Here is a 26,179-nt window from a genome sequence, read left to right on the forward strand (position 1 = left end):
ATATAATTTTTCTTGAGTGGCTACGGGTGCTAAAAGAGTTAAAAAATTCTGAGCAACAAGAATACATTTTTTTAAAAATGTGTCAAGGCTGACTGCTAAACTTGCGCATGTTGCATTCAAGAAAGATGGAAAACCTAAACATCACCATCATCATAGTTTCCCTGCCTGTTGTATTACATTTTATTTTGATTGTTAAAGTGGCTAATAATGCTAAAAGAAATCAAATATTATGACCAAAGAAAGCAAATAATGCTAGTTTATACATATTTTTTGAAAATCATGCGCTAATACTGACTGCTAAAGTTGCTTATGTTGCAGTCAAGGAAAATGCAAAGTCAAAACATGCATCGCCATTGTTTATTGCTTTCTCCTCCAGGTGTGGAGGACAACATGCAGGAGGTGGTGGGGCACATCACGGAAGGAGTGTGCCGACCTCTTAAAGTACGAAGTCAACAAATGTTTTTGTAGTTAGACCTTGATGTTTTGACGCTGTCCTGACATTCTCCAGGTCCGGATCGAGCAGGTGATCGTGGCCGAGCCGGGCGCCGTGCTGCTCTATAAACTGTCCAACCTGCTCAAGTTCTACCACCACACCATCACGTCAGTTTTACTAGAGCGTAGTCCGTCCACCTTTTTTATTTTTAAATATATTGTTGAATTTGTGTGTTTTTATAGTGCCGTTGTTGGGACAAGTGTTGCCTCTTTGCTTATGACCATGGAGGAGATGCACATGCTCAGCAAGAAGATGTTCTTCAACAGCTTGAGTATTCATGCAAGCAGACTAATGGACAAGGTTCGATGGTATCATGTTGTACTCCTAATGTGAAATTATACACCAAAAAATGATATACAGTAGACCCACGGGATATCGCACCCCCACTTTGCGTTGTTTTCACTTTACAATACGGGATTCGTTACTGCATTATCCCCTCTACATCAACAATAAACTATTTAGGGTGCCCAGAACTTTACAAAATTCAAACTTTGCAGTGTTCTTGCATATGATGAGTTACATTTTTTAATTGGCCGTCTATTGGTCAACGTCATATAAAATGCCGGGCTGCTATTGGTTTGAATCACGACATCATGAAAATGCCCATGTTGTATTGGTTTAACTCCATTCCACCATAATCGTTTTTTTCTGCGATACAATACTGTACTTTCTGTACTGTATTTATTAGCTAAGGGTCCTAAGATTTGCAGTGTTGCCAAAGGGATAAGCAAAAGCATAACCATTGAAACTAAGATCATAATTTTTAAGAAACAATTTTTGGGATGATTATTTCATTGTAAAAAATGATTTAGATTATTTAGGTTGGAAAAAACACATTTTGAGGAGAAGTTTGTGTGATTTTCTTTCGAAAATGACACAAAACTAAATAAATTAAACTATCTAATGCTTGATGGCGATGTTTATTTTTATTTTTTCTGAGAAAAAAACCCCCACATTTTTGGGAAATTGTGTAACTATTCCAAAAATGACCCAAAACCTGATTATGTGAATTATCCAAACAGTAGCTAATTTAGGCCAAAATACTTTTTTATTATGTAAAATAGTGTAAAACTTAATTTGGGCGTGGTTGTTTCCTACTCCCCAAAATTGAGGTTTGTTGAAAAGAAATTGTGTTATTGGGTTATAATTGAGATGAATATAGCGATAATAGTCCGATACTATGTTGAAAAATATTTATCTGTCATCCCAGTAAACAAAACAGGTTTAACCACCCTGTAAAATGAACACAATGAACTAATTCTGAATTCGAAATTGCCCTCCAGCTAAATAAAAAGTTGAGAGTTATGTTCGCTAAAGACCTCGATTGTCGTCGATGCTTAGAAAACGGGTACTTGAATTTTGTTGAATTTGCTCTTTTGTGTTCGTCGAAAAATCGTGATCCACTACAACAGGGGCACTAGGTTCACTGGAGATTCAAAGTGACCGTGTGTATTAATTGTAATAATTCGAAAACTCGTAGCCTAGAATAAAGCTGAAGTGTGTCCATTTGATAAAGACACCCTTCATATGTGAATAGAATAGAATAGAATAGAATATACCTTTATTGTCATTGTTACAAAATGGGTTAACATATTGTGACAACAAAATTGGGCATGACACTCCAGTTTTACACATTCACAGTGAGGTATGAGCCAAGAAGATAAAGGAACAGAGAAGATAAGGTTATAAAACAAGGGGGATAAGGCTATAGTTATAATTTACATGGTATTTACACAAGAAATGTCGGCATGTGGGATGTTACATACAGTGTTGTCGTGATACCGTTGGTATCGTAAGGGTTGTGCAATATTGCATTTGGTGCAAAGTCATCATAGTGCAAAAATAGTCAGTATATGCATTGGTGCAAACATAGACATCATAGTGCAGAAAAAAGGAAATGGTCAGACATTGTGCAAGGTGAGCAGTAAACGTAGTGCAGTCGACATGGCAAGAACATAGACATGAATACCATTATAATCGTATGAGGTAGTGTTGGCACAAGTTTTCAGTTTTTTTGTGCGGTGTCTGTTTTGAGCAGTGAACAAACATAGTGCAGACAGCATGTACGTGAGTACCATTTTACATTCGTGTGAGGTAGTTTTTTGCAACAGTTTTCAGTTTTTTTGTGCGGTGTCTGTTTAGGGTGGTAATGGCTGTGGGGAAGAAACTGTCTCTGAGTCTGTTTGTTTTTGCTTTGTGTGACCTGTAGCGCTTGCCGGAAGGCAGCAGGTCGAAGAGGTGGTGGCCGGGGTGAGAAAAGTCCTTGATGATGTTTTCTGCTCTGCTGAGGTAGCGAGAGCAGGCAATGTCCTCCAGACTGGGCAGAGACCTTGGGTGTCCTGAAAGGCGCTTCAAAATACAATGTATTATTATTATTATTATTATTATTATTACAGAACCCTAAAGAATACCACTTGGAAAACTTCCAAAGCCTACTTCCATATTTTCTCACGTGAACAAAGATTAATTTTTGTGACATAAACACCAGATGCTGGAGTTGGTCAGAGCTGGAATAAGTTGCTATCTAGCGGCAGAAGTTAATAAAAGAGCGAGTGACACCAAAAGACTAAGAAAGCTTCATTTGAAAGGAGCAGCTAATAATAATGGCTAGTGTTGAGCCAGAGCCTGCTGAATGAGTAGTTTGAGAAGGAAACAGTAGAAAAGCACCAGATGCCTCAATGAAGGAACTTTGGGATGTTCCCCAACATGACCAGTTGTGGAAGGCGAGTGTTGTTGATGGGCCAACAAGCTTTATGTGCACAGGGCAGATAACAATAGCATTAGCGGCTAGAGGTTAGCCATAATTGAAAGACAAGTGGTTAACATGAGTGGATAGAGAAAAAAGGCTGGAAAAAACAGTCAAAGATGCTGGAATCTGGATTTGGGGATGTTTGATTGCATGGCCAGCTAAGGAAGACAAGAGACCCTGAAGTACAAAGCAGGAGCAGCTAAAAATAACCATAATGGCTAGCTGCAAGCCATAGCCTGAAGCCAAGTGGCTAACATGATTGGCTAAGGAAGGAAACGATGAATAAAGCAAAAGATTCCTGAATAACAAAACTCTGCAAAAATTGCTAGCATGTCTGTGTAAGACCCAAGTGACACCGAAAGACTAAGCAAGCTTTATTTACATGGAACAATTAACAATAACAACAGTAGCTAGTGGTGAGCCACTGCCTGCAGCCGATCTGCTATTATTAGTGGTTAGAGCAGGAAACGGTGAAAAAAGTTTAAAACGAGTTAAAGCTATAACCAGGGGAAGTTAGGTACAGAGCTGGACGAAGTAGGAACAGCAAAAAATAACTATCTGCAAGACATATCCTGAGGCCAAGTGACTAACGTGAATGACTAGAGAAGGAAACGGTAAAAAAAATAAAACACAACAAAACACTTTAATGATGGAACCTAGCGACGTTTGCTTGCATGACCAGCTGTGCAAGGCGAGAGAGGGACACCAAAGAACAAAACAGGAGCTGCTAATAATAACATATCAACTAGCTATCGCCTGCAACCAAGTGGTTAACGTGAGTGGCTAGAGATCAAGCCAGGGGAAAAAGGTCAAAGACAAACTAAAAAAATGATCAACACTCCTGTAAATGTAAATTGTATTCCGTGTTTGCAAAGAAATCCTTTTAGTTCCCATATAACTTAAAATCGAAGTGGATAAATTAGTACTTTAAGTTCAATTATTTCTCCTCACATATGAGTGTCTAGAGAAGGAAACTGGGGGCTGATGCCTGAACCCAGCAACCTTTGTCTGCATTGCTAGCTGCGGAAGGTGAGTGACACTGAAGGAGGACACACAAGCAGCTAAAAATAATAGCAATGCATCCAAGTGGCTAAAATGGGTGGCTAGAGAAGGAAACTGGGAAAAACATCAAAGATGACAAAAAATAATAAAATGATCCATACTTCAGTGAATAAGAAAATTTTACTCCGTGTTTGCAAAATAATTATTTGAGTTCCTAAATGATTCTAAATTAATAAATTCGTACTTTGCATTCAATTCATTCCACACAAAAACGTCACACAAATTTGAGTGAAGAGGGAGATTTTGAAACTATCTCGCCAATGTATTGTATCACCCTCTCTTTGTCTGGACTTCTGGAAAACATTTCCCCCGCTGAGTCTAATTTGCTCATCCGGACCACCCCGAACCTTGCTTTTTAGCATTTTGGCGAAAAGTGGCGTGCAAATGTACGGCGGCACGCGCTCATCCACGTAGCATGGTCCGTCCGGCCCCCGATCAATTGGCGCTCGGCCCCTGATCGCTTTCGGCCCCTGCCGCTAATCGGATTGAAGGCCTCTCTGGATTGCAGTGCCGATTGGTCGCTGATGCTGGGAACACGCTTTTCTGGTAATGACAGCTATTAGGTCCACAGGAGATTGCCCTGCTTCTCTTTTTTTTGTCCAGCAGAAGATTTAATCACAGACCTTTTCATTACAAGCACAACTCGCTCAACAGATCGGCAGGGTAGAATAAGGCCAGGATGACGGCAAAAGTATTGGGACGGCTTCCAGAACAAAGAAAAAAGAAAGCCAGACTTTTCCTATTATTATAATTTATGATATATTATAAAAAGGTAATTGCGGTCAGTGTCAGTGCATGTTTTTATCTATTCTCGTTTCAATAATTTTAACACCTTCCTCTGTGGATTTCCCAGAAAGACTATTGAAAGTGATTGTTCTTTTATCATTTAAATATAGTCTATGTCCGCCAATTTCTCTCTCAGGCAAACACAAAGATGCTGATGCATGTTTTTTTCTCCTCTCAATTAGATTAATGCTATTTTTTGCTCTCCAGATTCCCCAGAAAGAATTGCAGGCCTGCACCTGTCGCATAATTTAGCAGCATGTGTTAAAAAGGGGAGCCGGGGTTGGGTTCACGTTTTAAATTTGCTGCATTGATGCGGGTCCCTTTTCTCACATAGTTAAAGTCCTGCTATTTTGTGTTTATGTATTTTTCATTAATTTTTATTTTATTTATTTTATGTAGGTAGAACTCCCTCCACCTGACCTTGGCCCCACTGCTTCCCTCACCCAGACATTGGCCCTTCTCAGAGAAGTTCTGGCCTCTCATGGATCCTCGGTAGTACCGGTGGGCACTCGCCAGGCCGACTTCGCCCAGGTATTTTATCTGTATTTTCTTTGCAAATAGGGCTGCAAAGATTTGTTGACAGAAAATGTGTTAAAAGAAATGGTCGACTATTGTTACCAGACACGTTTATCCAACAGAGAGACATCTCTACATGAATATAATCTCTGCTGAGAGTCGCACTTGCGCAATAGCCAATTGTGTCTCTGTCTCGAGCGGTAACACACAAATATAGCAGCACCAACATCAGCATTTTAGCTGGGATACGGCAAATAAAAAGACTACTTGCAACGTTTACAAAGTAGACCTTGCATATTACGAAGGTTAGATCGCTATGAACATTTAAAGAGAAACGTTTGGCAGTTGAACGAAACTAAGGCTGACTCGTCTCGGTAAAAATCAAGCCAATCAATACATTTTTGATGACATGCATTGTGCGTTTTGTACGTGCATCCGTAGCTTGTAAAGAAAGCTTGAGCGTTTTGCCAAACTGTGCCTGACAAATGTATTTGAAAATTAATGCATGCATTCCAAAGAACAAATGTGAATTGTTAAAATGTTAAAAACGAGAAACAACAGAAAATCGTTTGATTTGAAAAAGTTGAGGATCGTTAAAAACTTTTTTTGGCAATTGTGTGGTTGATATTATTTTATTATTTTTGACTGTTTGTGCTTATGCACTGATTATGTTCATATCCTTTATGGACAGAATTTCTAGGCGCAGCCTTGCTGGGGAAGGAGTCTGGTTTGGGGGACTCAGCATTGCATCACTGTTTTTTGCAGATGATGTGGTGCCGTTGGCTTCCTCAGGCTGTGATCTTTAGCTCTCACTGGAGCGATCTGCAGCCTAGTGTAAAGCGGCCGGGATGAGGATCAGCACCTCTAAGTCTGAAACCATGGTACTCAGCCGGAAAAGGGTCGCAGACTTCCTCTGGGTTGGGGAGATCTTGCCCCAAGTGGAGGAGTTCAAATATCTTGGGGTCTTGTTCACGAGTGAGGGTAGTATGGAACAAGAGATCAACAGATGGATCGGTGCAGCGTCTGCCGTCATTCGGACTCTATTCTCGATTTAATGGTCGAACTATGTTCCTACCCTCACCTATGGTCATGAACTGCGTGTTATGACCGAAAGAACACAATCCCGGATACAAGTGGCTGAAATGAGTTTCCTCTGCAGGGTGGCTGGGCTCTCCCTTAGAGAAAAGGTGAGAAGCTCAGTCATCTGGGAGGGACTCTATGTAGAGCCACTGCTCCTCCGCATTGGAAGAACTCAGTTGAGGTGGCTCCGGCATCGGATAAGGGTGCCTCCTGGACCCCTCCCTCGGGAGGTGTTACAGGCATGACCCGCCGGCAGGAGAGACTATGTTTCTAGGCTGGCCAGGGATCGCCTCGGGATCCCGTTAGATGAGCTGGAGGAAGTGGCTGGGGATAGGGACGTCTGTGCTTCCCGGTTAAGGCTGCTGCCTCCGTGCCCCAACCTGGATAAGCAGAGGACAATGGATAGATCGGGGCGAACACATCACATATTTGTAGACAAAATTCGACCGAACTGCTAAACCCGCTTCCCAGACAAAAGCTTTTTATTCAGTGAATTTTATTTCACTAGCTGACATCTGATGAGCTGATAAAAACTCTGAAATAATAATACATTAACGCCAGAATTTGTGTTTCTTAAAATTTGTCTCCCTTCCGCTGTTAATCAAGATTGTTCAGACTAATTTTGACGGTCATTTTTGTCATAAATAATGGTTTCAAGCTGATTAAGGTTATTTTGCAAAAATGTCACAAAATTCTGCACAAGAGGATACCGATGTATTTATCTTTAGCACAGACAGCGCTGGGCAAGGGACAGAAGGGAGTGCTTTGGCCGTGTGCATAGCTTCGGCCATCCCTATTGCTCACCCAGTCAAATTGCTGTGGGTGCTTTGCTATCGTTTCAGGGTGTTTACAGTTTGATCTGTGGGTTTTCATTATAGAGTGTCTCAACAGTGTAGATAGATTATTTAATGAGCTTCCATATAAAGGATTCCTTAGCGATGTACAGCCTGTTGCACTTTGACTGGACACTGTAGTTCAAAATTTGCCTTATATATACTGGACCGTACCTTTGGAATTCTCAGTTTTGTTTCGGCTCCACATGAACAAGAGTTAGTTTTGTTCACGCAATAAATGAAAACACATAGAGAAAATGTGCACGGCCTATATTTGGTCTCTGAACCAATTGTACTCGTGATGAGAGACATATATGGTTCCCGACACCTGGTCTAATTTTTTTCTAGAGCTGGTGACTCAACTATTTAATTATTTAGTGCCATGACGTATTAATGTATTTTCAGAAGCATTTTCCCTGAGTACCTAAACAGTTGTCGTTTTTTTTTCTTTAACTATTCTAAAGGCTTTGGCACAACCCTTTTGTGAGTATAAAGCCTCTGGAATTGGCTTCAGTATGATAAATCACCACTAGATGGGAGTGGCTATGATAAGATCTTTGTCAACACTTATGTGCCTAGTTTTCTTCCTCTATCCACTGTATTACACTGTATAGCAGTGTGTAAACGCCAGCCTATATGCCGAATATGCACAGTGTGGTGATAAAAGCAAAGATATAAGTACAGACTGGTAATGCTTCAAAGCTTTATTCTTTCTGATAAAGATTATGAAGTGCCTTCGTATTCGTCGGGACGGAGAGGGATGACTTTTAGTGCATGTCCACAATTGCCATCACGGCCTGAATCATGTGATCACATCAACGGAAATATCAGGCCCTAAAAAGTTCTTGCAAAATGAATACTTTGCTAATGCGTAAGTTCAATGTTCTTGCAATAGCATGTTATTTTGCCAGCAAAGTGCCAGTGTTTATGCATTGTTTAGATATCGAAGGTATTACAAATATATACAAAAAAAGGAACCAAAGGAAAAGTTCTGCTTGAAATGCACCCTCGAAAATCACTAGTTTTTTGAAAACGAGTATTTTCAAGAAACTTCGCAATGCTCAACTGTTGTTTACAACACAATGGTAAAAGCTAGAAGAATGATTCTTTTCTAATAAAGATGAGTCTTCAAGTGTTCTTTTAATGTGCCCTATGCCTATATGGTTAAAAAGCAACAATTTCAGTGGGCCTTCAAAAATGAGTCAAAATGGCAAAAATTGGCAGGCACTGCTGGCACTTCCCATTTGAGAGAAACGTCAGGCATTGAATCAGTTAAAATGGTTGTTAGTTGCACCCCAATTTTCCAGGCCTATGACTCACTTGAAGGTGTCCACTCTCAGGTGTTGTCGTGCATCCTCGACCCCCTACTGCAGCTGTGCACAGTGTCTGCTAGTAACTTGGGCACGGCCGATATGGCAACCTACATGGTCAATTCCTTGTACGTGATGAAGACCACACTGGCGCTCTTCGAGTTCACCGATAAGAGGCTGGAGATGCTCGAATTCCAGGTACCACTTTATCACAGGGTTCATATGGGTGCTTAAAATCCTTGAATTTTAATGTTTTCTTTTTAAGGTTTAAAAAGTGCTCGAATTTCGGGTAAAATGCTTGTAAACGCTTGAAATTTTTGCCATATTTCTTGTCAGTCTGGCTCAATAGACCTCACATCAAATGAAGACAATATGTCTGCTTAAAAATAAAAGCTAAGAAAGGAGAGTTAATTGCCTTTTAATTGCGTTTTAATTTAAATATAAATGATCAAATGATTTGCACAGGTAGATCATCGGGCTCAATTTAAGTTTTTATTTTAAAAATTATTCGAATCCATATTTTTGCTCCTTTTTAAATATTATTTTTCTCATTTAAAAAAATGTATACTATTAATATTTTTAGTTAAAAAATAACATCTCATCTCATTAGCTGTACCGCTTATCCTTATTAGGGTTGCGGGGGGGCTGGAGCCCATCCCAGCCATCTCCGGGCAGTGGGCAGGGGACTATAACATATATATATATATATATATATATATATATATATATATATATATATATATATATATATTCTTTAAACATTGAAAATTATGAACTAGTGCACATAGTTTTGTTCATTTTAAAGATAACTGCTCTTATTTTATTACACTTAAGACTTTTTTGTAAAAAAAAAAAAAAAGACAAATTAACAAATGATAATACATGAGCAAAAGATCTGATTTAGCAAAGGAAGATGATTTCTTTATTGCCTTTACTTTTCTAAAAATAAGAATAAAAATGATGAAAATAAATTAATGTATAAATAATAGTGTAATAATAGTCTGTAGTCTGTCTGTACTAGTCATTGGTCTGTGCAACCCTTTGAGACTTCTTGTGATTAACGGCTACACAAATGATAATGACTCGAATTACTGCAAAATAAAATTAATAACTTAAATTTTGAAAAATAATCTCCGTTTTATTAGATTATCCTCATTTTAAGTATTATTTAATTATTTTACTATAACAAAACATGTAAATAATGAGAGCAGTAATCCAAAAATGAACAAAATAATCTACTCGTGGACCATCCATCCATCCATCTATTATTTGCACTGCCTATTCTCAGTGGGGTCGTGGGGGTGCTGGAGCCCAACCCAGCTATCTTCGGGCAGTGGGCAGGGGACACCCTAAACTAGTTGCCAGCAAGTTCCAGGGCACACAGAGAGAGATAATTCACTCGATCATTCACACCTAGGGACAATTTAGACCGGCCAATTGACCTGACATGTATGTGTTTGGAATGTGTGAAGAAACCGGAGCGCCCAGAGGAAACCTACACAAGCACGGGGAAAACATGCAACTCCACACAGGAAGGTTTGATCCCATGACCTCAGAACCGTGCCGCACACACGCTAACCACTGCGCCGCCTTGCTACTAGTGGAACAATTTAAGATAAAGTGCATATGAATATGATTATAGGTGTGTTAATTATTTGAAAATACATCACTTCTAAACATTTCACAAGTATTCCAATACTTAGTTACACATGTCTTGGCTAATTAAAATTCTCGTTTATTCCAATTTAAAACATCCACTAAATACAAAAAAAATGCATGTGAATAGTTGTCTTAGTAATGGGCTCTCATGGCTTTTATTGTGTTGGAGAGACTTTTCTCTCCAGTTCTCCACGTTTCATCTAATTTTACCACATCTTTTGTGTCGTGCAATGCAGCTCCTGCGACACTCCATTAGGCATGAGTAGCCTTGACTCACAATGGCGTCTTTCATTATATTTTTTACTCAGTTTTTTGTTTGTTTTTTTACTCACTTTTGTAGATCGAGGCTCATCTCGATACGCTGATCAACGAGCAGGCGTCCTACGTACTGACCAGAGCGGGACTCAGCTGCATTTATAACTGTGTACAGCAGCACAGCACCGAGCAGGTCCAACATCATGTTTTTGTTACTAAAATCCCCAGTATGTATTATATAGACATATATATGTGTGTATATATATATATATATATATATATATATACAGGGAGTGCAGAATTATTAGGCAAATGAGTATTTTGACCACATCATCCTCTTTATGCATGTTGTCTTACTCCAAGCTGTATAGGCTCGAAAGCCTACTACCAATTAAGCATATCAGGTGATGTGCATCTCTGTAATGAGAAGGGGTGTGGTCTAATGACATCAACACCCTATATCAGGTGTGCATAATTATTAGGCAACTTCCTTTCCTTTGGCAAAATGGGTCAGAAGAGGGACTTGACAGGCTCTGAAAAGTAAAAAATAGTGAGATAGCTTGCAGAGGGATGCAGCACTCTTAAAATTGCCAAGCTTCTGAAGCGTGATCATTGAACAATCAAGCGTTACATTCAAAATAGTCAACAGGGTCGCAAGAAGCGTGTAGAAAAACCAGGGCGCAAAATAACTGCCGGTGAACTGAGAAAAGTCAAGCGTACAGCTGCCAAGATGCCACTTGCCACCAGTTTTGCCATATTTCAGAGCTGCAACATCACTGGAGTGCCCAAAAGCACAAGGTGTGCAATACTCAGAGACATGGCCAAGGTAAGAAAGGCTGAAAAACGACCACCACTGAACAAGACACACAAGCTGAAACGTCAAGACTGGGCCAAGAAAAATCTCAAGACGGATTTTTCTAAGGTTTTATGGACTGATGAAATGAGAGTGAGTCTTGATGGGCCAGATGGATGGGCCCGTGGCTGGATCGGTAAAGGGCAGAGAGCTCCAGTCCGCCTCAGACGCCAGCAAGGTGGAGGTGGGGTACTGGTATGGGCTGGTATCATCAAAGATGAGCTTGTGGGGCCTTTTCGGGTTGAGGATGGACTCAAGCTCAACTCCCAGTCCTACTGCCAGTTTCTGGAAGACACCTTCTTCAAGCAGTGGTACAGGGAGAAGTCCGCATCCTTCAAGAAAAACATGATTTTCATGCAGGACAACGCTCTATCACACGCATCCAAGTACTCCACAGCGTGGCTGGCAAGAAAGGGTCTAAAAGAAGAAAAACTAATGACATGGCCTCCTTGTTCACCTGATCTGAACCCCATAGAGAACCTGTGGTCCCTCATCAAATGTGAGATTTACAAGGAGGGAAAACAGTACACCTCTCTGAACAGTGTCTGGGAGGCTGTGGTTGCTGCTGCACGCAATGTTGATCGTGAACAGATCAAAGCACTGACAGAATCCATGGATGGCAGGCTTTTGAGTGTCCTTGCAAAGAAAGGTGGCTATATTGGTCACTGATTTGTTTTTGTTTTGTTTTTGAATGTCAGAAATGTATATTTGTGAATGTTGAGCTGTTATATTGGTTTCCCTGATGAAAATAAACAATTGAAATAGGTATACATTTGTTTTTTGTTAAGTTGCCTAATAATTATGCACAGTAGTAGTCACCTGCACACACAGATATCCTCCTAAAATAGCTAAAACTAAAAAAGCCCCACTCCAACTTCCAAAATATTCAGCTTTGATATTAATGAGACTTTTGGGTTCATTAAGAACATGGTTGTTGTTCAATAATAAAATACAACTTGCCTAATAATTCTGCACTCCCTATATATATATATATATATATATATATATATATATATATATATATATACAGCTAGTTGTGTAAAAATACTTCAATCCTTGAAACAAAACACTGTTGATTCAGATAATAAGCAAAAAAAAACATTTACTATATCATAAACATGATTCTAGGTTTGGAAATGTGTAATGATATTACACAACTTGAAGATGTTAACATGTTTGGCATGTTTATTACTACTAAGGAAGCCCAAATGGCCATTTTGCAAAGTTAGCTTGTCCTGGTGGTGCATTTAGTACTTAATAGCCACTTATCGCGCACAGCTGAGCTCTAATGTGATGGTTGCCCAGTCCTTTAATTCGGTCATCAGGCATTTTTTTCCACCGTTTTCTCTCCTAGCCATTCTTAGCCACTTGGCTCTAGGCTATGTGTTGCCATAATTGTTAGCTTTCCCTTTTTAGTCCTTCAATGTCACTCGCCTTTCACAACTGATCATGGAAGCAAAAGTCACTGAGTCCCGTGATACAAGCGTTTTTGACTTTTTTCACTGTTTCCTTTTCTAACCCTCAGGTGAGCCACTTGGCCACGGGCTTAGGCTCACCCCTAGCTGCAATTGTTACTGTGAGCTGTGACTTTTTCGTCCTTCGGTGTCACTTGCCCTCCTCAGCTAGTCATACAACTTGATGTTGCTGACTTCTGTTACTCAGGCATCTTTGACTTTGACTGAAGGCTGAGGCTCGCCTCTATATTTTTTTTCAGCTGCTCCTTTAGTGTCACTTGTCTTTCACAGCTAGTAAGTGAACCCCCTGTGATTCAGGCATATGGCTTTGATCATTTTTGACATTTTTATATACTGTTTCCTTCTCCAGCCCCTCATGTTGCTGATTTCCTGATTCAGAGTCCCGACAGTTGACAAATTCTGGGTTGCTTTTTATTAGCTTGTACTGCCTTTTTAGTAACTTCTCCCTAGCCGCTAAAGTTATTCGCCTACATCATGAGCATTTTGGGGGCGGCAGTAGCTCAGGATGTTAAGCTAGTCTTGGGATCAAGAGGTCCCAGGTTTGATCACCGGATCCTCTGTTTTGTATGTCGAAGTGTCCTTGGGCAAGACACTGAATTCCTAATGCTCCGGGTTGTCACGTAGTTGCCTTACATGGTACATCGGTATGTGAGTGTGTGTTAATGAGTGGGTTTGAAGCATATTGTAAGGCGCTTTGGGATATTTTCATTGACCTTCAAAGCACCGTATAAATGCAAACCATTTACATTTGCATCATTGCTCCTTTCTTTTACCCCAAGTCTACAATAATGATTGTGAAAACTTGATTGATCTGTCTTTTTCTCCATTAATCAATGAACTCTGATGAACTTCAAAAGTTTGCATTTACAACACAGTCGAAGAAAAATATTCTAATTAATAAAGTAATTGGAGATCAGGGGTTATCCAACGTGGTGCCCGTGGGCATCAGGTGGTCCCCTAAGAGCACCTGAGTGTCCCATGGACTAGTTTTAACTATAGCTCACCAATAATGGATCATAGTGATTTTCGAGGAAAGTTTAACTGGCATGAGAAATCATTGACATGACGAATGTCTTTTAAAAAACAGTGTTTTAGTTTTTGACTATTCTTATTTTAACCCTACTTTTGTAATTACATCTTGGTAAGAACTATAATAATTTTGCAACACATAATAACATAAATTTGTATTTTTGAAATGCATTAAGAACTGGTAGCAATTTGCACTAATCAGGAACAAAAAAGTAAATCTTAGGTTCAAAAAGGTTCGTGACCCCTGATTTAGATATATCAGTCTTTGTTATGGCTGACATTTCATTTCTGAAAAAGTACTCCAATTGGCATCTGACAACACAAATACCACCTAAATATTTTTTATTTCCCCATATCTCACTAACCTTACGTTGCAGCATAATTGCATAACATTATAAAGTAATTAATACAATGATTACATTTTTGTGCAAAAAGATTGCATTTTGAAAAGCAGCCGTGTGCCGTGTGCGTTGTTATTGTTGTCGCCACGGTTACCATACAGCCCCAGTCTATATTGTATGTTTTTTTCCCTCCCCACTTCTGCTATGAATGCAAGTGGAGCGTTGTGTAGGCTCCTCCCACTGTTGAATGACTTTTGTGGCGCGTGTCCTGACTGCTCAGGTCAGGCTGGGACAAACGGGCCACGCCCGCTGCAAAACCTGGGCCACACCCGTTACAGAACCGGACCGACCGCCCAGCGTCACTGTCTCCCCGGGTGGCCTCGCATACTTGGAACGGTCCGGCGTGTTCTGGTGAACATGCTGTCCACATGCATGTGCAAGCTCCACTTTCACTATCGGCGAAACGTCGCCACCGCCCTGTCATTTTCCTCCATACGGGACACGGCTCTTAATTACGTCGATTCTCCAAAGGCAGATGTTTTGTATCTTATGAAAAGTGCCATTAACGGCCATGGACGTAAAAAAATCTGAATCATTTTGTTACTTTTTCTGTAGTATTTTAACCCAGGGGTCAGGAACCCTTTTCAACCAAGGAGCCATGAAAGCAAAAAATATTTAACCAAAACGCCAAAAAGCTATTTTTTTCAGCACATTTTACTTCACTGTGTGATGTTAGATTATTTGATAAAATGTATGAAATAATTATACTGCCAGAGCCTGTATTAATATAAGTATACCTCTTTAAATTAATATCCCTCCTACAGTTGCTTAAAAGGTTGAGGCTCATTTCAACTGACATTCTTGTCCTAAAACAAAACAAAATGAGCAAAGTTACTTTGTAAAAATGTGACTAAATACTACAGGATACCAACGTATTTACCTTGCGCTGGGCAAGGAGGAGGGCTCTATGTAAAGCCCCGCCCATACCTACCACTCACATAATCAAATTGCTCCATGTGTTTTCCTCGTGCTTTTGGGAGTTTAAAGTTTGTTCTTTGGCTTTTCATCGTAAAGTATCTCAACAATGGACATAGATTGTTTAATGAGCTTCCATATAAAGGATTATCTAGCGATTTACAGCCAAAACGGGGGCTCTTGACACCTGGACTGTAAACTGTAGTCAAAGTTGTGTCCTATATATATATATATATATATATATATATATATATATATATATATATATATACTGCACCAAACCCTTTTAGCAGTATGTATTTTCTAGTGTGACTATCCGCTCCGCGTGGAACAATACATCAAATAATTGCGTAATATGTATTTTATCTCAAAGCTATATGTACCCATGAAAAGAGACAAATATGGCCCGCGAGCCATAGGTTCCCAACCCCTGTTTAAACTTTTTTGTAATGATACAAATTGTCTTTTTATATGGTTTTCCAAATGTATAGGATATTTAAAAAAAAAATAGTATATAAACCAGGGGATGTCAAACTTTTTGAGTCGAAGGCCACATTGAATTAAAACATCTGGCCAAAAAAAGGTTTGGTAAATGGATTGATGGATTTGATACGATAGTTTTGTATCAGATACCCCGGCAATACTTGAGGCAAAATAGACTTATCCACTTTCATTTGCATTCATGTATTAGTATACCGTATTTTCACGACATTAAGGCGCACCTAAAAGCCTTTATTTTTTTCAAAAGCGGACCATGCGCCTTATGATACAGTGCGCCTTGTTATAGATGAATCAAAATTGAGTCTCAACTAAGGCAAGGAGCCACCAAATAGATTTTCCCCCGTAGGTGAAGTAGTCCGCGGTGTATGCTGGGATACATATACCGGCGTTCCATTTCCTAACCAATGTGTCAATAATCATTTGAACCGGTCACTGTTGGCTAAAGTTATTCGGAGGTAAAGGAGACGGGTCCTTTTTAGCATTTACAGGCTCGCACAGGCTGAAGCGGGGCAAAACAAAGCCTGCAATTGGCCGAAAAAGATGTGAATCACTTTGAGGTTGCAACACGGCGTGGAGAAAACATTTTTTACTAGTCTGTATTTTTAAACAGGAATTATGGGGCTAAACAGACAGCTAGCAACAGGCAACGTCCATCGATGCAGATGCTTTTCGGCGGATTTTTTCTTTTATTTGTTGGCATTATTGCGTGTTTTGGAGTGTGTAAATATTTTACACGGTTGGATTTACCACACTCACGGATGTAAGAGGACCATGGTTGCGTATTATTATTGAACGTGATTGCTGCAAGACGACTTTGGTGAGCTACCCCAGCTTTATATTTTCCCAGTATCTTGTTTCAGACTCATCTGGATTTTTCTGTGATAAGTCAATTTTCAAATTCATTTTAATTCAGTTCAAAGTGTTTATTGTCATATGCACAGTAAAGAACCACATTTCCTTGCACAATTAAATTCTTACTTTGCTGTGCACACAGTTGTCAGCAAAAAAGAAAATAGCAACTAAGAAGTGGTTGGCATTGTTTTAATCCCAAGAGTTAAACCTTCCTTATGATATGTGGAATGACACATTTGAGTGATTGGTGACATCGTACAGACACCATGTCCGTACGTGTCTTAGACACATATTTGTTTCTTTGCGAGCCGTCGGAATGTTAAGGGGTTAATGAGTTTGACTGAACTTCTTGACTGTTTTGTTGACATTCCCACTGTAGCGCCTTATAGTCCGGTGCGCCTTATGTATGGAAAATATATGACAAAAACTATTTTTGGTGGCTGCGCCTTATAACCCAGTGCGCCTTATAGTCATGTTAATATGGTACTTGCAGACATCTTTTTGTAATATTTCATTTGGTATTTGTTTATTGATGACAAGTTTAAACTTGAGCAGCACGGCGACGCAGTGGTTAGCGCGTGTGCGGCACAGTTCTGTGGTCATGACATCGAATCTCCTGTGCGGAGTTTGCATGTTCTCCCTGTGCTCGTGTGGGTTTCCTCCGGGCACTCCGGTTTCCTCCCACATTCCGAAAACATGCTTGTCATGTTAATTTGCCGGTCCAAATTGTCCCTAGGTGTGAATGAGTGAGCGAATTGTCTGTCCCTGTGTGCCGTGCGACTGGCTAGCAACCTGCCCACTGCCCGAAGATAGCTGGGATGGGCTTCAGCGCCCCCGCGACCATAACTGAGGATGAGCGGTGCAGATAATAGATGGATGGAAGTTTAAACTTAAGTAGTCATAAGGAGAGAAGACATCGATGGATTTTGAATTTGCCAGTTAGAGAAGCCCTCAAATAAGAAAGTCCAACCTGTTCTAAAGGCACTACCCCGAGCCATTTCTTTTTATTACATATCTTAGTTGAAAAAAGCAGATCCGCCCTATAAGGTGTTGAAATCAAAGAACAGCAACATAATTGGGTAATAGCGACAATGATGCAATGGTCAAAACAACAAACAGTGCACAATAATTCTCGAAATAATGAACTGGCATCCAATGAAATCTCCTTTGAAGATGTTCAATTTTGAAAACCGGATTCATATAGCAATATATTAATTTCATCAAATTTGATGTGCAAAATTGCCACATTGAAATGGCGATGTACTGTAAATGTAAGTTCCTTTGCAGATTATATAGCAACATCTGGTTGTGTAAGAAAACATTTTTCAATGAAATAAAACACTCCTCATTAGAAAGAACAACATTCATTGAAATTCAGCCATGTAAGCTAATCTAAAAGTAGGCTGCCGAATTTTGTGACATCATATTTTTCGGGCTTCCGTCTTCTTCAAATGCACACGATTCAGCTCCATTCTTGTCTACAGTAGCTCAGTAGTACAGTGGGGCGGCAGTAGCTCAGGAGGTAGAGCGCTCGTCTTGGGATCAAGGGATCCCAGTTCGAATCCCGGCTTGTCCGTGTTACATGTCGAAGTGTCCGTGGGTAAGACTCTGAACCCCTAATACCCCCAATAAGCAGGCGTCTTACATGGCTGCAATACAAGGCCGCTATTGGGAAATGTGAAGCACACTGTAAAGCGCTTTGGGAAGTCATTGACTTGAAAAGCGCTATATAAATGCAGATCATTTCATTTCATTTCACTTCTAGTGGTGAACTGTACACACTGTCACTTAATGTAATTCTACAATGGATCTTTTATATTTCTTTTTGTTTTTGGGTAGAGAGAATGGAAGTGTGAGATTGTTAACTGATACATTATACGATCAACAGAGGGATCAACTACTAAAACAAAGTGGAGTGTAATGGATCATTTTATTTTTGTTGTTTTCAGGGTCCTCTTTCCCTTCTACCAGGCATGGACGTCTCTTCGGTGAAGACGGCCATGGTGAGTAAAAGTTCCTCTGAAATAGCCAAAGGACGTAATAAATCAATTTGAACCAGAACCACATCTTCTTAAATTATTTTTAACTTATCATTATATTTATATTCATTATTTGATTTTTTTGTTGACTTATATGCATCCTAAACCTATTTACAAATATACTGTAAAAATGTACTGCTACTTGGCGCTTCATTCTTCATGCCCTCAGTGCTTTGTGGGCTGAAAAATATTCCACAATCTATTATCCCCCCCCATCGTATATTTCTGGCAGGGCACATTTTTGTCTGACTTGGCGGTGCTCTCTTTGCTGTTCAGTCCACCAATAATTCAACTGCACTTGGGTGGCCGCGATTCATTATCCCCCATCGCATATTGCTGCTAGCGTAGTCCGACAGCGCACACTTTGCTGGGTCAGGTGCCTTTTTTTGCTATTATTTTGGCTTAAAATGATTTGCACCATGCAGCCCCAATCCATTACCCTCAATCCCATATTCTTGTGAGCAAGAACCAGCAGAAGGTACTTTTGTTGTGAGATGTCCTGGCCTAAAAGGAAATATACTGTTGTGGCGTCCATTTGTTATCCCCTTTTTTTGAGAAAGTTAGGGCCGAGAGCGTAAGTTCTGCCCTTCTTCTCTGTAGTTTCAGCCTAAAATTTACAGCACCTTTGCAGCCATGATCCATTATTCATGGTTGGCCATTGCAGAAAGTGGGAACCGGCAACATGCATATTGAAAATTAGGGTGGGATTGACAAAGATCGCATACCTGTCATCTTCTATGTTTGCCCCCCCTTTTTGTTTAAGTTTTTGATCATTTCAAATTTTGTACACTGTAACACAATGCTTATATGGGGAAAAAAATATATGTACTGATCTCGCTTGCCCATTTTGGCTTTAATCTGGATTGTCTCAGTCTCTGGCAGCAGACAACGTCACGGTAGATTGCTAATATCTTGCTGTGAGTAAACAAGTGCTGCGTTGTGTTTGTAAGGCTCATAGTCACTTTCTCCATTAATACATTTACTTTTCTTCATTATTACAGGGAGTTACTGGCTGAGGTTGACAAAATATAAATTGATTGTTCATGAAAAATAAGCACTTACTTACACACTTAAAATGTAAGTTACTGTACTTTATAATAAACAACACACAAAAATGTGACAGCACTTTTTTTTCCTGTAATAATTTGCATGCCCAAACTGCGACCATCTAATCCTGGCAGTAAGGGGTCGCAAGTGGTGAGCAGCCTTGAGCGGTCTCTGGTGGTAGCCTCTGGGACTGCTCATTGCTTGGATTTACCATAATAATAATAATAATAATAATTTCCTTGTATTGTCATTCTGTGTAACAATGTACACAGAACGAAATGTCGATTGCATCTGACCCGATGCAGCCGCAGCCAAGAGAGGGCGCCGCCGACCACTTTTTAAGTCTTAGGAATGACTCGGCCGGGGCGCGAACCCGAACCATTGTATGTGGAGCAAGATTTCTGACACAAATAAAACTCCTATATTGAAATTATCGTGTTTAGAAGTGCTAGTATATGGATAAGTACTCTATAGATATTTTCTTCCCCCACAGGTCCAGTTCGACCGCTACCTGTCGTCGCCCGACAGCCTTGTGATGCCTCAGCTCAACTTCCTGCTTAGCGCAGCCATCAAGTGAGTTTGACTTTTTATTTGGAAGCCGCGAGCAAGCAAGCAAGTGGGCCGGCCGCCTTGTTTGCGGTGGGCCCGCTGTAAGCTTTTAGCCGGCACGATGTGCCGTGAGTCACGTTTACTGGGAAGTGCGGGCGGCTTGAGGAGCACTCTGTACCTCAGGTTAATGTTCTCTATTAATGGACGGCGCGGGCCTAATGGGCAGGACGCCATTAATTAGCTTCTGGTCCATTTCTCACTGGCCGCTTCCCTGAAATCAGCTCAGTGGCGGACGCGGCCAAGCTTGCCAAAGCACAAATAGATTTTTTTTTTTTTTTTTTTTTTTTTTTTTCCCCCCCCCTAGTTTTTTCGATGTTGCTTTTCCACTCAAAATCAAGATGTGGTACCTTGGAAGTTGCAAAATAGGGGCGGAGACTGTCTGGTAAATTTCCGTGAAGGTTCCAGTTGGAATGTAGAACCAGCAATTTTGGAAAGTCTTCGACAATGTTCCGACTTTAGTCGTTAGTTCCAAGTTTGGCATTTTGTCTCTAGCAAACTTGCTTTTAATGGCATGCCATCCAGTATAGCTGAGCATCATTGGTCCCAAGTCTACATGTCTTAACAACGAAAGCAAAGGACTATATATTCACATTGTAAATTATTACATAGTCACTTTAAAACACTGAGGCACAAACCTGTAGATGGTGTTTTTTAAAGTGTTAGAATGTAATAATTCACAACTCTTAACATATAACATGAAAATATTCATGGGTATATATAAAAATTAAAGTTAAAAACTAAATTAAAATAAAAAATAGATATTAAAAACTATTAGACACACCTATACCTCTTATATACACCTAAAAATATAATTGGAAAATGTATATCAATAAAATTAAAAAATCCGATATATAAAATTAAAAAACATATTTTTATTGTTCATTTTTTAATTTTATTTAAAAAGAAAATAAGAAAAAAAGGTAATCATCTGCCAAAGGATTAAACATTACAAAAAGAAATGTTAATGATAGCAGGACAACTTTGCGGTTCTGGTGTTTAGCAGAAGATCCTGAAGGACAGCGTCAGGCCATCAGTTCATGCCCTCAAGTTTAAGCGCTCTTGGATTATGCAGCAGGAAAATGATCCAAAACACACCAGCAAGTCCACCTCCGAATGGCTTAAAAAAGAAAAATGAATGTTCTTGGGTGGCTAACTCCAAGTCCGGATACAAGTACCGTATTTTCCGCACTATAAGGCGCACCTAAAAGTCTTATTTTTTTTCAAAAGCTGACCATGCGCCTTATAACACAGTGCGCCTTATATATGGCTCAATATTAAATTCGCAAGGTCTCGCAACTACGAGAAACAGCCGCCGACTCCATTTTTCGCGCTGTGCATACTGGGAAATATTAAACGATTGGTAGTTGCCGGGGCTCGTGTTGTATTTGTTTACTAAGTGGCAAAATGGCTACCCCATTAAACTGCTTAATTCATATTCAACAAATACAGTATTTGTCTGAATCCAGGGTTTTGACTGGTGAAGATGTAAAGCACAATTTACCTTAAACAAACGCAGAATTATTCAGAATGTCACGTTTGACAGAGAGAGAGAGAGAGCGAGAGAGAGAGCGAGAGAGAGAGAGAGAGAGAGATTCTCTTTCATACGTGCATTTGTATAAAAAATGGCTCCTGTTAAGAGACACGCGTACAACTCGGCAATAGAGCGGCAGCGAGAGAGTTAAACTTAAATGAATCGATGGTACGGAAGTGGAGAAAGGATGAAGATAAGCTCCGCCAAGTAAGGAAAACTCAACAAAGTTTCCGTGGCAATAAAGCAAGATGGCCAGAGTTAGAGGAGACACTTGAACAGTGGGTTGTTCAACAAAGAGCGGCAAGCAGAAGTGTCAGTACGATAACTATACGTATGAAGCTAACAGCGCTGGCACAAAAACACCGGACGTGTTGGATGGCCCATTCACTGAGATGTGGTCAATTCGAACACAGCAGAAGAAGAATTCGAGGGATTCGTCGATGAGGAGCTTATAGAGTGATCTTTGTTTTTCTTTTGTGTGTTTACGTTTTACATTTTACAGTTATTATGTTATTGCTTTATTGTTATCGTTTTGCACTCGTTGTTTTTGCACATTACGAGTGTCACTTTATTGCGATTGCACTAACGTTTCATTTAAAATAACAGTATCAGGCGTTTTTTTTCTTTGCGTGTTGACTAAATGGACAAAAAATAAAATGATATGTCGATGTTGTTCAAAGATGTTAAAGATGTGTCACGAAAATGCTTTACCTCAGAGAAAATAATAAAACGGCTGTTTATTTATTTTGGGAGTGAATGGAGTTGTGGAAAGCTTGTTTGTTAATAAAGTTTGACCTTTTTGAATGGTTTGTTGACATTCCCTTGAGCGTGGCAACATCTAGAGGTTGCATAACGTAACTACATTCTCTACTGTAGTCAAGTCGTCACATTTATTTACCGTAAATAGCCCTTAATCCCAAAAATGTCTCGAAGGACTGCACAGGATTACAATTACAAAATTGCACAATTACCTGATCTTAAACCAGCATGCACTTATAGCGCCTTATAATGGGGTGCGTCTTATGTATGGCATAAGTTTTAAAATATATCATTCATTGAAGGTGCGCCTTATAACATGGTGCGCCATATAGTGCGGAAAATACGGTAATAGAAAATTGGAGGGCTTCTGCTTTAGAGCAAGTAAGACCAGTTAACATGTGCAAATGGATAAAAACAACATATTAACAATGCATAATAAATAAGTGCAAATTCACAGTGGCAGCTTTACAATAAATTGTGCTCAGCCTCACGGACATTTGTTTTCAATTTTTCACCAACAGGGACCAGATCTTCTCTCAATCCACCGAGCTTGTGTGCCGTGCATATGGCGACGTGCATGCGGCTCTAGCCAGCCCGGTCAACGCCTACAAAGACCCTGAATACCTATTAGCCAGAACCCCTCAGCAGGTGCGGGCCTTGTTGCTGTGAGGGACGTGTGGTCCAGCCAACCAGGTTATTTCCAGCGTGCCGTCATGTGTAATCATAACACAGACATGTCCAAGTGTGGCCCCCGCTAGGTGGGGCTCTGTGGCCCCTGAGTCACTGTCTGGACCCAAATTGTTATTGTATTAATACGGTGCAGATATTTTTTTTCCACAGATCGTGATATAAAACAGATGAAATGTGACAAAAAAATTAAAATGTTCTCCCATATACAGTCCCTCATAAATCGTTCAGTCAAAATATTGAAATGTTTGTGTGGCATTTTGCAGCTGGGAGAGAAGTTAGCACGGTGGTGCTAACACGACTACGTCTGATAGCATATCGGTGACACACGCACACACTTTAGAGCCATGGAGAGGTCATTCCAGATCACGTCTGGGGTATACATGGACCGCCTCGGCATCAGCTTCCTTTAAATAGACGCGTTGGCCCATCAGGAGCTACGTTCTCGTGCTGTAGATAATACCAAAAATCTCGGAATTTATAGAAACTTGTGTGTGTGTGTTTGTGTGTGTGTGTGTGGGGGGGGGGGGGGGGTGGTGATGCAATAGTAGGTTTTACAATAGTTTATTTTCAGACATGTCAAGGCATGTTTATTTGTCTAGCTTTTTATCAAAAAAAGTCTCTAAGGGCTACACAGACAACCATTACACTATTCCCTGATTTGAAACCTAGGAACATCTCCTAAAACCTCAGCATGGGTAAAAGGGAGAAACTTTGAGGAGGGATCGCACATGAGGTAGACTAGTGCACCTTTTATATTAAAAAATGTATTTCAATATAATATATATATATATATATATATATATATATATATATATATATACGGTTCATTTTAGACGGAAAGAATTAGAACAATAGCCGCCACCATTGCACAAATTTTCTCACTCAGCCTCCGCTCTAAGCAATGGTCGAATGGGGATAACTAATTGCGGCCAAAACAATGCAGTACATGTTAGGCAGGTCACTATGGCACACTTAAGTGGCCCAAACCAGAAAGAAAAATATTGATCCTTTCAATAATAACCAGGGACAATGGATAATAGAAAAAAAAACAATTCAGTTCATTTTGGACAAGGCACAATGGCAAGCTTCAGCGGCCCAAACGGGGAAAAAAAGTACTTTGCAAGCCCCTGCTCTCAGCAATAGTCAACTGGGGATAATGGATCATGTCCACAACGTGCATTTCATCTTGGACAAGCCAGAACGGCACACCTCAAGACAGCAGCGCCTTCTGCCAATTCATGATCCCAGCAATCGTTGATCAGGGATAAATGATCACTGCCGCATGTTTGCAGTTTTTTTTAGGTTCATATAACTGCAAATAATAGCTTCGTGACCTGCCAAAAGTCCATCTTGTCAGTCCACACTTGCAGAAATATCTGATCGGGTCCCTGCTCTCATGTGATCAGGGATAATACATCGCTTCGCTCTGTTATTGTCTATCCAGTACAAAGGCAGAAAGAGTTTAATTTTAGTTGAATGCATTTATATTTTTCAAATGGATTTTTTTCAACCTGAGCGCGAAATAGCGAGGGATTACAGTAGGAATTTAATATTACAGTTCATTTTAAATCAATACATCTGAAATGTTGTTGGGCATTCAGGAATGAATAAATGAGGAAGTGTGTACACTCGTTTCTCCCCACATAGTTCCTTTTTTACATAATCACCTCATTATGAACACCCTCCTCTCCCCCTTTTTCATCTGTGTGGCAATTATTTGTCTTTTGTTGTGGTGCAAAGGTTACCCGGTGTCAACGGTCCTCTTCTCGGCGGAGACCGTTACGTAAAAGGCTTCTATTCGGAAAGCGGGACGCTGTCATGTAGTGAAACAACAACACCACAATTGATGGGCTTATTCATATTTTTCATTTTTTGTGTGTGAAAGTGGGGAGGGAGTGCATGCTCTAGGAGTTTATGAATGATGGTTGGTTAAACTCCATTGGACCAGATACACGTCCGGGTGGACTAACAAACCAAGCTTGGGCGGCCATGTCGCTGTTTGTTCCCCTACTATTGGTGGCCCACCTGTCCAAGACATTGATAAAATGAGGATCTTAAATTGGAATTAACGAATACGGCAGAGTGCAACAAGAACATTCTATAAACAAAGCTCATACCCTATACTGACTAAAATTCAGAAGCTCGCACATTACATAACAGCCTGCACACTGATCTTAAGCTTTCGCATCCATTATACACATAGCAAAGTGATGGAGAGGAGACCAGGTATTGCTACTAGAACATAATAAAATCATTATTCATGCCATCCGTTATCAGACTGACAACAGTCTCTATGACGTCAAAGTATTAGGTTTAGGAAAATATACTCTAGTCACCTGCTGCCAGATTAAAATAGTCAATCAGCTGACACTACGTGTTAGATTTCAAGCATTTACGTATGTTTTATTTTATATAGTAGTAGCAATACTTGGTGTACTCAGTTTCACTTTGTCATCCGCGCATGGTTTGGGTGAGCTTTAGATCAGTCGCATGGGTCAGCTAATGTACAGGCAGTTGTGATTGTACCGTCTTTTAAATTTAAGTCTGTACAGTACATTGAGATTTGTTTTGAGAACGTATATGTAAATGAAAATTTAATTGGGATTCACAGCAGAGTCCGCAAACGAGTGTCCTAACCGCGGCACAATGTGTTACTTTTCTGTCCTAGAGGTTTCCTCACTGTTATGTTTTTTAAACGTAAGAAATTGAAAATAAGGAGTTGTTTTTAATGGCTG

General features: G+C 40.0%; 1 protein-coding gene across 1 annotated transcript in view; it reads left to right on the plus strand.

Moving 5' to 3' along the window:
* The window catches only part of cog6 (component of oligomeric golgi complex 6), a 57,138-nt gene extending 33,490 nt beyond the window's left edge, over positions 1 to 23,648 (plus strand). Inside the window, exons 11-19 of the mRNA XM_088346219.1 lie at positions 377 to 441; positions 509 to 600; positions 676 to 793; positions 5,490 to 5,621; positions 8,860 to 9,027; positions 10,829 to 10,936; positions 18,719 to 18,772; positions 20,349 to 20,428; positions 23,276 to 23,648. Coding sequence (XP_088202345.1) covers positions 377 to 441; positions 509 to 600; positions 676 to 793; positions 5,490 to 5,621; positions 8,860 to 9,027; positions 10,829 to 10,936; positions 18,719 to 18,772; positions 20,349 to 20,428; positions 23,276 to 23,423 — 965 coding nt within the window. The 3' untranslated portion in view covers positions 23,424 to 23,648. The remainder of the gene's footprint in view (positions 1 to 376; positions 442 to 508; positions 601 to 675; positions 794 to 5,489; positions 5,622 to 8,859; positions 9,028 to 10,828; positions 10,937 to 18,718; positions 18,773 to 20,348; positions 20,429 to 23,275) is intronic.
* The last annotated feature ends 2,531 nt before the right edge of the window (positions 23,649 to 26,179 follow it).

The sequence above is a fragment of the Urocampus carinirostris genome, chromosome 10 (genome assembly GCF_059441175.1).
Source record: "Urocampus carinirostris isolate Australia breed hairy pipefish chromosome 10, RoL_Ucar_1.0, whole genome shotgun sequence".
NCBI classification, from domain to species: domain Eukaryota; kingdom Metazoa; phylum Chordata; class Actinopteri; order Syngnathiformes; family Syngnathidae; genus Urocampus; species Urocampus carinirostris.